The following is a 13,693-nucleotide window of genomic DNA, read 5'->3' on the forward strand; positions in this document are numbered from 1 at the left end:
GATATAGACATAGTACTCTCTTATAGTATAAAACAAATGCAGATGTATTCCTATTTAATATTCATGCGTTTTATATTCATATATTTTTTATAAACATTTTGTAATAAACCTTGACTGTATCTAACATGTTCCAACAGCAGTGAGAACAAAGTGTGAAATATGTGATCATTAGTATCTGACTCTAGCAGATGTCTTGTTTTATGTTATCAGCTCACAGCAGAGAGTTAACAAGGAATTCAGACAAAGAGCACAGTGGAAATTTCACTTTTCGCTCTCTGTGTGCATCACACGTGTTTATATGACCTGTCCATACTGGAGTGATAGTAATAATTGTCACTGCTACATTGCATGACACTATGTGAAAACAGTTTTCGAATAAAGTCACTGTGGCCATTAAATCTGTGGGCATAAAGAGAAACTGTGAAAAGCTTGTTTCTCATGCTGAAAAGCAGCTGCCTGTAAGAGTCTCTGCTGTAATTGTTCACATTAATTAAAAAAAACACTCTGTCTCTTTCTCTCTGCCCTCAACATCATATAAAGATGGATTTCAATAAGTCCTGATATGTGACTTTTTTGAGCTTCCGCAGCAATTCACTAAATTATTATTATTCAGTTAAAAATATCTGCAAACTATAATAAAACCGTAAACAAAGAACATGTGTTGGTCATCTGGTTTTAAGTTTAAATGTGTACAGTGTAAGTGTGTGCAGTATATGAGTCTACAAGTTAAAGTCTTTGTGAAATGGAAACCACACACACACTATGTTGCATATTGGAAAAGAATTGGATCATTTTGATTGGTGTAGTTTTCCACACAAACATTGTTTTTTATTCTTCATCTATTTCACCCTCTACAGATGTAATCAGCCCATTCAATGGACATAATTCAAATATAAATTTCCGTTTAAGTAGTTTTCTTATAGTTAAAGGGATATAAATTTACAGGTGTGCCCCTGTAGCATTGCACTTGCTCTCTGTGTGGACTGCACATTTTATATGATCTACCTGTAATGGGAAAAAATACCACACTGTGAGAACTGATAAAAAGTCAAAATCTTTTTCTGCAGCGTAGTAGGATTATTCTTTAGTCAGCAAAGACCAAACCAAGTGTGTTCACTTTAGCTAGAGTCCATCGTGTTTTGCATGAAGCCTCTCAGGACTGTCAGAGTCAAATATGCTGACATCCAGCCGCTGACAGTGTCCAAAAACCTGACAAATATTCTGCTATGATAACAATCCAATGGACCACAGCAGTTTGGTTAAAAAAGAAAGGAGTAAAACTATAAGCTGAGTGAAAATGCTGTCTGACTTTAAAAATTGTAACAGAACATTTTTAATAGAAAATAGAAAGGGAACAACACAAGGAACAAACATGTATGTTCTGAATGGACAGGAAACACAAACACTGCTGCGGTCGAAGTTACAGCAGATGTTTGAGCTCAGTTTTAATGGGAAGGAAGCATGGAGGCCACTGAGAAGAAGAAGTTACAGTCTTATCTATATTTAGTACAGCAGCTCTTTCTTCTGCTTAATTATTTTTGGAAACCAAAACACTTAAAGATTAGCTGTGGATCAGAGTGCAGCAGAGCTGGATGTGAGGATGAAGTGGTCTTTACTCTGTGTACTGGGGCTATTCTGTAAGTACATTACTGATTACTTTTCTATTTATATGGCACTGAATAAAGAAACAGTTTTTCTTTTTTTTGAGCAGGAGAACAAGTTTGAGAATTTGATTAGTGCTACAATCTGTTGTTTTACACTAGCAGTTTAAAGTCTACAAGCACAGCAATTAGAGAATGAGCAGGAATGTGTCATCTGAAAATTCACCTTCTTATAAATGTTTTAGTTCATAATGAGATGATTTTCTGTCACTTTGATAATGTTTCAATCTTCATTTTAGTGCTCAGTAAAATCTTGTATGGAAATGCTGAAGGTAAGGTGTGTTTTTTTCTTTTGTTGCTCTTTTTTATATTAACAGTATTGAACTTAGAACCTAAATTATTAAGTAGTATACTTCTATAGATACCAAGCAGGTTACTGTGATAAATGTGGAGGGCTGGTTATCCATGGAGAGAAAGCCCCTGGCTCTCTGTATCTTTCTGGTTTCTTCAGCAAAACCAGGAAGAGGTTGAGTCAGAATAAATTTGGGGTTACAAACAGGAAGTAGAAGGGAGAAGTGAGCAAGCTGAGTGTGGCCAAGTGGTCAATATATATGACAGAGATGTGGCTCAGTAAGAATCAGAGTGAATAAGATTTAACTGAGCATTTGATGTGCCAGTATGGAGATTTAGGTGTCTCAGTGTTTAAGGCTGGAGCTGCAGTGCTCCCAGCATACGTGAAGCTCCACCTGTACTGAAACATAACAGAAAGTGAAAAATGGAAGAGGGAATTACTGGAGGATGAGGTTGAGGGAGCTTTTTATTTATTTTATTTTATACGATACATTTGAAATTAAATGTAATAAATTTCAGTTTTAAAACTACCAGGTGAGAGCCAGAGTGTGATTTACTGATACACTCTGACATACGATTTATTTCTGTGCATTTATTTAATAATTTTTACAAACTGAATTGGTAAACCAGTACCACTCATGTCAAAACTAGAACAGATATATTGCCTCACCTGTTTAATGTATTGGGGTACGGACTATCACAATGTACTTTTGTTGTATTAACTGAAGGACTCAAAGGTGTATTTATAAAAAAAAAAAATACACAGACAATAATAGAAGTAAATACTCTTGGAATCTGTGAATTGCAAGGATGAATACTATTCTCTGGCAGAGACTTAAACATTTCCAGGGATTTAAATAAAGCTGCCAGAATATGAATCACAAGACCCAGAAATTCTCTTCATATCTTCATGTTTCTTCTGTGGATAGATGATCCAAATAGTCTTGACTACTTTTTCCCACCAGCATTACTGACTGTCCACTATTGGACATCATGTTCTGCCCACGAGGGTAGTGAGCCGGTAACATGACTGAAAACTATTAATACTATGTGATGAAAATAGTTTAAATATGTTGAATGTGCTATTTCAGTAGAACAAGAACAGAATAAATACAAACAAATTTAACAAAAATGTCTCAGTTTTGAATCGAAAAATACACTTGGCAAATGTGCAAATATCATATAATTTAGTGCCCGATAGACAGAAACATAATACCCCAGAGGTGTTCAGTTGAATTTAAGTCATCCTCCAGGATATGCCTGTATAGTCTCATCACAGGAGGCTGAGCATTGTCGTGCACCAGGCGAAACCCAGGACCACCTGCACTAGCACAGGGTCTGACAGCGGGTCCAAGCAGTACCTTATGGAAGTCAGGGTGGAGTTTCCTAGCCTGTAGAATTCTGTGTTTCCCTCCATGGATATGATGCCCAGACCATCACTGACACTGAAAAAGTGATTTAACATTATTCACATTTCATATCAAAGAGACTGTAATTTTCTTTTTTTTTTTGTATTTCTAACTTACAGAATTTAGAGAGAAGGCCACTCTGACAGCACAAAGTTCAATCATACCAGCAGGGGGCAGTGTGACACTGACCTGTGATGTGAAGGAATCTACTGACTTAAAATATGAGTGGTTCAGACAAACGTCATCTGAAGAAAAGTCCATAATAACTGATGAGTCAGGCAGAGCAATCTCTGTTTTTAAAGGAGGAAATTACACCTGTAGAGCTGAAGGGAAAACTGTCACCATAACAGAAAGTGACTCAGTCACGGTTCGGGAAACTGGTGAGTGTAAACATTTCATTTGAAATAAAACAACAAAGTCTTGAAGAGATCCATTTTAAACGGTGGCTGTACAGGCACAGATGGAGGCGTTGAGTTTTCTGTCTTTTTCTTCTTGTTCAGTATGTTTTTACAGATTTTTTAAATGTTTAGAAGACCTGCATGGAGTATTTATACACCTTTAGTTACTGAAAAACATTAAATCACATAGCATGCAGGGTAATCAGTGAAATAGCAATATATAAATGTATTGATCTGAACAGAAAAAATACAATGAAACATAAAAATAGCATATTCATCCTAGATCACTGCACCTGTTTTTAAATTATAATAATATATAATACATTATATTGAAGCCATAAGTTTTGAAATTTCAGCTTGCAGAGGAACCAACACAGAAATACAGCTTAACAAAATGTTAAAGTAGTTAACAGGTTAACCTATTAAGTGTGTCTGTACAATTACACAGTTAATCCGAACATTGATATTTGGGTTATTTTGAAAGATTAATGCACAACAAATCATTCAAACAAGTATGACAAAAGGCTGCTGCTGGAAACAGTGATGTTTGTGTTTGTTAGTTCGTAACAGGATCACAGTGACTGTGCAGCGCAGCTGGTCTCAGATATTCACTGGTGAGACAATCACTCTCAGATGTGAGATTCAGGGAGGTGAAGGAAAGGTGTGGAAATATGAATGGACAGCACCCAACACAAACAGCCCTCCAACATCCAGTGAATACAGGATCAGCAGAGTTTCAGTGTCCCACAGTGGAGACTACAGATGTCGGGGTAGCAGTGACTATCTCTTAACAGGATGGAGTGATGCCTTCAGACTGACAGTTTCATGTGAGTTGGACCATGATTCATGCTGACATTTAATGTTTTCATGTTTACATCTGTCTTAACAGGAAAACTCCAACAATGATCCAGCTGTCTGCAGGCAGCTCAGGACAACAGTTTTTCTCACTGAAATCACTGAAATCTTTAGTTAAACAGTCTAATGTGTCACATGCAGGGAAACGAATTATTGGTTGTTTTTGTAGATAAATTACTCTGTGAATGTTTAATGTGTGATTAGTACTGTAAGAAATTTTTCTCCATGATGATTTAGTGTTTACTTTGTTTCCTTCTTTCTTTGTCTGCAAACTCCATAGCAAGTAAACCCAGAGCCACACTGACAGCACAAAGTTCAGTCATACCAGCAGGGGGCAGTGTGACACTGAGCTGCTCTGTGGAGGGCTCTGCTGGCTGGAAGTTTGATTGGTTCAGACGTGATTCAGTCTCTTCTAAAGCTCAGCTCATGAGAGGAAATGAAGCAAACAGAGTTATTAGTGTCTCACAAGGAGGTCTGTACCACTGCAGAGGAGGGAGAGGAGATCCAGTTTACTACACAGAGGACAGCACTCCATTTACAATTTACAAACAAGGTGAGGGTTTACTTTTGCTCTGAAAAAAAAAAACCCCATTCACAATTAAATTAGAAAAAAAATAAAACAACTTTATATCTATGGTTTCTTTTGTTTTTGGTCTCTGTTGGAGTTGTTTTTAAATGTGTGTTTTTGTTTGTTTGTTGAACAGTTTTGGCTGCTGTGAAACTGCAGCACAGCTGGTCTCAGATATTCACTGGTGAGACAATCACTCTCAGATGTGAGATTCAGGGAGGTGAAGGAAAGGTGTGGAAATATGAATGGACAGCACCCAACACAAACAGCCCTCCAACATCCAGTGAATACAGGATCAGCAGAGTTTCAGTGTCCCACAGTGGAGACTACAGATGTCGGGGTAGCAGTGACTATCTCTTAACAGGATGGAGTGATGCCTTCACACCGACAGTTTCATGTGAGTTGGTTTACGAGTCAAACTGAAGTTTCCTTTTTTGTGTTTTAAACTCGACATCAAGAAACAATTCAGACCCTCCAAGAAACTCACTGTGCAAACAGACACACAGCTGAGTCCACTGTGACTTCACAATGATTCAATTAAAGGGGAATGTAAAGAGATGATAGTTTTAATAAATAAATAATAAATCAGGTAAATCTGTTGTGTAGTTTTGAGCTAAGACAGATCGCCTGTGTGAGATTATAACCTTGTGTTTGGTGCCAGTCAGAGTCAGAGTCACACTGAGAGCAGAAAGCACAATCACAGCAGTGATACCAGCAGTTCTTCAGTCTGTTTGTCTTTCAGTGAGGTCACATTAAAAGCACCAGGACACAGTTTATGAAATTTGGGGGATCAAAGCCAAAGAAAGAAGCCATTTCATTTCACTGTGTGTAGCTGGTCTGGCCTCACACTGTTGCTGCAAACTGTGTTGTGTCAACGAGGAGATGAGTCAGCTGTTGCTTTGCCTGCTGAGTTTATTCTCCAACAATGTTTAAATAAAAATCAATTCAGTTCAGCAACTTCATGTGATTGGGCTTCTACACGCACAGCTTTAAAAGAAACAGTGTCTTTGAATACAGCAACCAAGATTTGAACCATTTTAGCACTTTTACTGTGCTTAACCTCTGTAACAGGATCATTAGCATAATCTCATCTCTCCCCAGCAGGGCCTCCTTCAAAACTACAGGAAATGTAGTCAAAGGTTATAAAAAATAAAAGCTTTCAAATATTAAAAATAAATACACAAAATAACTAGATACATATGTATGACTTGGGTATAAAAAATAATGACAAAACCAAATAACAGACAATGGATTCTCTGTGAAATATAAATAAATATATTTCAATGCATGTTTTACATGTGGATACAGATTACTGTTTAAAAATTGTACAAAAAAGTTTCTTTACTATAGAAAAACTTTTGTCCATCGAGTTTTGACTTTCTTAGGAAGCTGTTTAAATGTTCGTTTATCCCTGCATTAAGGCTTTGTGTTTCCACTGGAACTAAACATATCTTTTTAAAAATAGAGCAGTGTTGCATTCTGGGAAATAGCGTGGAATTCAAAGCTTGGATTTAAAATGAAAAACTGTAATTATCAGGGGCTATGCTTGTGTAATTGTCACCAGTTCTTTTTGTGTATTTTGGTTTGAGGTTTGTGCGGATTTTCAGGAAAGATGTTTGGCCTCATGCGCACCAGATGCTGCACCTTTATTCAGGTCATAGAAGCTGAACCAAAGGCCAGAAAATGGCCTCAAATTATTACAGACACATTACTACAGTAATCTTTCTCATTACAAAGTTTTGCTCTCAGGAAGACTCGGGTGGATGGAAAACAAATCTTTTGCATTCCATCTACTGTATCACATGCAAAGTTGCAAAGAAAGCTTTCACATGAGTCTCTACAGTCCTGAAAAAACTAAGCACACCTCATGATTCAGTAGCTTGTAAAACCTCCTTTAACAGCAACGACTTGAAGTAATCTTTTTTTTTTTTATCAGTCTGTCTCATCATTGTGGAGAAATTTTGATCTAGTCTTCTTTACAGCATTGCTTCTAAGTGGCTAAATACAATAATATCATTAGAGCGTATCCATTTACTCAGAGTCACTGACTGAAAAGCTTCAGATCTGTGTAGGTATGATTGATTGTTTTTATTCATTTTTAATGAATCGTGTGCATGTTTATATATTTTTCCTCCTTTTTCATATCTGCAGATAAACCCAGGGCCACACTGACAGCAGGAACAACAATCATACCAGTAGGGGGCAGTGTGACACTGACCTGCTCTGTGCAGAGCTCTGATGGATGGAAATATGAGTGGTTCAGACGAACCCAAAGAACCTCTGAAGGTAAAATCAGAGGTCAACAAAACAGAGATATCAGAGTATCTGAAGGAGGAATCTACAGCTGCAGAGGAACAAGAGGAAACCCAGTTTACTACACTGATAGAAGTGATGATGTCACCATTGAGATAACCTGTGAGTTCAGTCATTTAGTTTGAAATATACATTCAGTCATGATCATCAAACATACAATGTGAAGTTTTCTGTGTTGATTTCATGTTTCTGTTTGTATCTCAACTGTTAATATGTGTAAACAGTTTCCAATAAAGTTGTTGTAAAACAACGACCCAACTGGCCTCAGATATTCAGAGGTGAGACGATCACTCTGACATGTGAGGTGCAGGAAGGAGGTGAAACCACTGAGTGGGAGTATGAATGGAGAGGACCCAGGACACCCACACAGTGGACACACAATAATGATGTGACATTCAGAGTTTCTGAGTCCAGCAGTGGAGACTACATGTGTAAGAGTCGACGCAGAGATGACTCATATTCTTCAACAGAGTGGAGTGAAGCCTTCACATTGTCAGCATCAAGTAAGTCATGTTTGTTGTGTGATCTCCATTTGACAAATGTCATAATGGTCAGCACAGGATGAATTCAATGGTCTACAAAGCATGTTACATTGTTAGTCAGACAAAGAGCTGCAGCTGATAGTAGCCTCATTGTAGACAGTTTGTCACCACTTTGTGTCACGAACTTTCAGCTGGTATAGAGACGCCAATGCTGACCTGCTGCTCCATCACCTGAGGACAAGAATGATATAAACAGGATAAATAAATAACATATTCAAACGTCTTGATGCATTCTCAATCATCCAGGGAAGTAAATCTCCAAAAGTTGATTCTGTTCATCTGGATGTAGCGTTTTGTGGGAGAAACGTTTTGTCACTCATCCAAGTGACTTCTTCAGTCTCAGCTGACTGCAGGTTTCCTCAATCTTATAAACAGTATGTTTGCATAATGACTGAAACCCGCCCACTGAAGGAACAATGGGCTGGGAGGTCAGTTCCTTAATCAGAATTATGCAAATTCTCAGGACCATTGATCAACAACCACTGGCCAAAACCCATTGATCAAAAACCACGAGTACCATTCACAGAGAGTTGGGGAATGGCTGCAATCACAGCATTGTAAGATGGTGAAAGATGTACCCTTAGGCCCGCTCCTCGATTCAGAGATGGTCTTTCCCTTTTCACGTAAATGGCGTCCTTGACTCCGCGCTCAAACCAGCGTTCTTCCCTGTCCAGGATGTGTACATCCTCATCCTTGAAAGAGTGTCCACTGGCCTGTAGGTGTAAACGTTTCTCCCATAAAAAGATACGTCCAGATGAACAGAATCAGCTTTTGGAGAATATATTAAAACAAATAACAATTGATGTACAATTTCCATAAAAACAAATAATAAAAGTAATTCTGAACTATCATCTGATCAAATACTGCCATCTTTTAAAATAAATAAACACACACAGACATACCTCCAAAAATAATGGTACTGTTTCTATGATTAACATTCTCATAACTCTGAGTCACTTCCACTCACCTTTAGCAGGAGGCTGATTGAGATTGATCCCTTTAAACTCCCAGGTCCTAAAGACGGACCAGCTTATTAATCAATCTTCAAGTACTTTTTAAATACAACAAAGACAATATAAAACTTTCACAGCTTCGATCAAAACGATTGTACAGTTAGTATCTCTTCAAGATCACCAAGATTTGGTGATGTTCACCATTTACATCTAGTTATTTAAACGGTTTTGATTCAGTCATTTACTTTTTTTTTGCCTGTCCCATTTCTTTAGCCGTCAGAATTGATGCCTGAAGGCCAACACAGATACCCAACAGATTTACTTTACCAAATGGATCATCGAGGTCTTGCCGTATTGGTCCATTTGTTGTTATTATTTTATTTTATTTTACTTTTGGTTGTTACAGATGGGACAGACATGGCTGGGGGATAGGAAAGGGAGAAAGAAAGATGAAGGAAAACAAAAGCAGAGGGGAAGAGAGACAGTGAAAAATCTCCCAGATCACCTGTTGAGAGAAAAACAGAGAAAACAAGCAAAAAAAGAAAAGAAAAAAAGATCAACATAATAAACACAATATGATTGCATTAATCTAGCCAAGTGTAAATAACAGTAAATGCTAAATATTGGATGTTGTTGTGCAGCACGCAGGAGGCAGGACTGACAGCGCACAATGTGCTTTGAGGTAGCAGCCAAGGAAGATGTAGTTTGTGTCTATGAACAGTGAACATCCGTATGTACACGATTCAGTCATTGACTTTTGTTCTTTTTCTAAACTGAACTGCAGATAAACCAAAGGCCAAACTGAGAGCTGATAACACAGCTGTTCCAGTAGGGGGCAGTGTGACCCTGACCTGCTCTGTGAACCCATCATCATCATCTGGATGGAAATACTACTGGTACAGAGATGAGAAATCCTCTGAAGCCCTGACCACACAAGATGCAGTTTTCCACTCAAATGGACAAATCAGTGTCTCACAGGAAGGACTCTACAGGTGCAGAGGGGGAAGAGGAAACCCAGTTTACTACACAGAGGACAGCCAAGAAGTTCACATTAACACAACTGGTGAGTTTGGATTCAGCAACAATATTGAATAGATTGATGATTGAGGATTACTATGAAGGTCAAACAGCATTATATCTCATGGTAACCTATTTGGCATTGTAAAAATGTTCTTATTGGAAATGGTTGAACATGAATAGTCATGTAAAATGTGGAGTCTAGAGAATCAGTGTCAGGAATGTGATCCAAGGAGGGGAGACTAGGTGGGATTGTGAATGTGAAACAATCATTTTCAGCAAATCTCCAAATCAACATAAATTCACAATTAGTTCTGTAACAATTCTACAAGTAAGACTGCAAGTAGTGTAGAACAGGAGTCACAACATGAAACCACAGAGCAGAGTCATGCTGACAGTTTCTGACAGGAAACAGAAAATCTCAATGTAAACATCAGTTTTTGTTTCTTTATATTAAGATTTCAGATCCAAAATCTGACATTTTCTAGTTTCAGGTTTTGGATGTGAAAGAAGTTCATTTATCGTTCCGTTCATCATCGGACTTGTTAGTGGAATTATTGCCGTGCTGCTGCTGATGTGTTGCTATAAACAGATAAAGGGTGAGAGACTTTCTGTTTGAAAATTTACAAGAAAAATATTTTTTTTAATGCTGTGACACTTTTAAACAAACTGATGTAATAATGTTTGTGTTTTTTACAGAACCCTATTGTAACAGGTTGGTGCAGCAGCTAAGTTTCATTTATATAACTTCAAATGAAGCTAACTTTGAATTATTCCTCATTAAACTTACATTTTTTGCTGCATGTTTCAGTCTCACTCAGTCTCAGAGCACAAATCAAAGCTCTGCTTCACAACAAACAGCCAACCAGAATGAAACTCAGGTTTACTCCTCTCTTCTTCATTGTGAGGCTAGAAATTATTACTTTTTTCTTTCTCTTTAGAAAAAAAAACATATTTTATTAAACAAAAAACAAAAATAAATAATATTTTTTTTTCTTTCATATTTTCAATGACTTGTAGGTGATCTTTCAGTCTATGAATCAATCAGAGGCTCTGGAAACACTGGAAGTGGTACAAACAGTATAAACTTTGATAATAGCAGAGCTGTAAGAAATGTAAATATTTATTCTGACTGATCAAACTTCATTATTTCAGCAGATGAATACAACAACATCACATCTGGATTTCAGCTTGAAGGTCTTGATAAAAGGAGTGAGTACAAGAAACATGAACTGTAATAATTGGTCGAATGTTTTTGTAACTTGTGTAATTTTAGAGGAAGACAATCTCCATGTTATTAAACACAATAATCCATCATCACAACAGGCAGACATGATGGCACAGAGGAGAGCTCTGACTACAATAATGTGAATCCTGAATCAGCCTCACGTACAAATGTGAACTCTACAGACACCGAATCATTAGTAATCAGATTACATGTGCAGTAAAATGTGTGACATCATTGCTAAAGTTTCAAAGTTTTGTGGAGCTGATGAGCAGAATCACGACTGGTTTTAGTTATGTTGTGTTTCTGTTGTCGTGTCTGAATAAAATAGCGAGCCTCTTAAATTTGCAGTTCTGTGTGATTAAAGAATGAAAGTGTAAAACAGGGGTGTCCAAACTCCGGCCCGCGGGCCAACTGCGGCCCGCGATCCATTTTTAATTGGCCCGCAAGTAGTTTTATAAATAGAATAGAATATGGCCGCACTTCAACTTTTGCTTGAGTGTATTGCACTTCTTAGTTTTAACACCAGGGCGAGCTACTGCTGATCAAGGCAGTTGCTTCACCAAAAAGGACAATCACAGAAGAAATTTATCCCAAGTTACTAAACGTGGCAGAACCAAAGAAGCGAAAGGTAGAAAGTGAGTGCAGAAAATTTCAGACACGGTGGGGGAATGAATATTTCTTCAAAGAATTCAAGGGGACGTGTGTCTGTTTGATCTGCACTGAAACTGTGGCAGTTATGAAAGAGTATAATGTACCACGTCATTATGAAATCAAACATCAGGCCTATGCATCCTACACTGGTGCTGAGCGAGAGCAGAAGTTAAAGCAAAGGTTAGCTCTCCTGCAGGGTCAGCAACAGTATTTTTTTCGTGCTCAAAAGGTCCAGGAAAAGGCTCCAATAGCCAGCTATGAGGTCGCTCAACTCATCGCAAGACATGGCAAGCCTTTTTCAGATGGAGACCTCATAAAATACGGCCTCGTTAAAGTCACCAAAATAATGTGTCCGGTGTTCCAGATCTACTGGCGTTTAGATCAACTGGTGTTGGTCGAACAGATGTGTGGCAGACTTGCGTTTCAGGAGCTGCTACCGACAAACCAGCAAAAAAACGCCAAATGTGTCATCTGTGACACTTGTGAGGTTGTCTCAAACACACTCCGTCAGTCTTGATGCTGTTGAACAACAAAATGTTTAAAAATGTGGCGAGTTTACCTGGTGATATCCTCATGCGCGACGCAATCGCGAAAACAGCAAACAATTAACACCACGCCGATGTTGTTCACAGGACACAAAGAGTAAACGATCGGGAGACTCTTGTCGTCGTTATCGTTCCCCTCGCACGGTTTATTTCTCCGGTTTCAGCGTTTTTGCTTCACAACTACAGCGAGCAGTTTACTTTGTGCACTAACATGGAGTCGAGTCAACCAGCGCCACCTCTGGCCAAGTGCCACAGCCTACAGCCAGATCAACTTGTGACACACATCTGCACTACGTTTGAATTCATTTCATGCACAACACATTTGTACCTTTCAATTGTGTCTGTTTGTGCGTCATGCAAATAAACCTTTGAAAAGAATGAAATGACACTAATATTTCACTAGTGTTGTAACATCACATGTCGTTAGCGTAGTCTGCCTGTGTCTTTTCTCTGCAAACAAACATTTTAGAGTTGGTTGTTATATACAGTCTGTATAAGTGTGGTTAATCTAATAAACATTTGTAAGGAGATGGCAGTTACTGTGAATGTACAGCGGGTGATTAGTAATAAACAGTCAGACAATGACTCTGACAACCTCATTCAATCTTGCAGATTGCACCTTCTGTGGAAAGTGGTACCACACGGTGTGTGTGGACTTCCCCTGTGCAGAAGGTGACTACAAATGTTGTGGGTGCTAAATAAACAGAAAAAAGTGATCCCTGTTGTCTTTGCTTACTGATTGTTTTTAGTGTTGACAATCCACATTGCTGGCATTGCATCTTTCAACATGTTTGTGGGTAGATCTGGATGTACCAGGGGTAAGTGCAGCCACTCAGCCTCTACTCAATGTCATCATAGCAGCAGGTGTAGATGTGTCACAAGTTAATCTAGTAGTAGGCTGTGGCACTTGGCCACAGGTGGCAGCAGTGGACTGACCTCCATTTGAAACTGCTCCAGCTGCTGTGTGATAGTGGATCTGCTACAAATTGAAGATCATAAGCAAGTTTTGGAAATGAACCCTTGTATTATGTTGAAGAACAAACAATTGACATTGATTTTGTTGCGGGTCATTTAGATCTGTACTGTGTAAATCCACTCAGAATTATCCAAAAACTGCAATAAAACAATAGCAACTTTATTTCCCATCAGATAAACATGTAGAACACAGACATACAACAGTTAGACTTTCCATAACTATTTTAGGAACAATTTGGTTTTTCGTTCTTACAAACACGTCTTTTGAACTTGCCCAACGTTCTCAG

General features: G+C 38.2%; 1 protein-coding gene across 1 annotated transcript in view; it reads left to right on the forward strand.

Moving 5' to 3' along the window:
* LOC308408034 (Fc receptor-like protein 5) overlaps positions 1–10,085 on the forward strand; it is a gene marked incomplete at its 3' end in the record, with an annotated part of 32,295 nt that extends 22,210 nt beyond the window's left edge. Inside the window, exons 6-8 of the mRNA XM_080900082.1 lie at positions 7,334–7,597; positions 7,720–7,998; positions 9,775–10,085. Of these exons, the coding sequence (XP_080756208.1) occupies positions 7,334–7,597; positions 7,720–7,998; positions 9,775–10,085 (854 nt within the window). The remainder of the gene's footprint in view (positions 1–7,333; positions 7,598–7,719; positions 7,999–9,774) is intronic.
* Between the last annotated feature and the right edge of the window lie 3,608 nt (positions 10,086–13,693).

The sequence above is a fragment of the Rhamphochromis sp. 'chilingali' genome (genome assembly GCF_963969265.1).
Source record: "Rhamphochromis sp. 'chilingali' genome assembly, chromosome: 1".
Classification (NCBI taxonomy): domain Eukaryota; kingdom Metazoa; phylum Chordata; class Actinopteri; order Cichliformes; family Cichlidae; genus Rhamphochromis; species Rhamphochromis sp. 'chilingali'.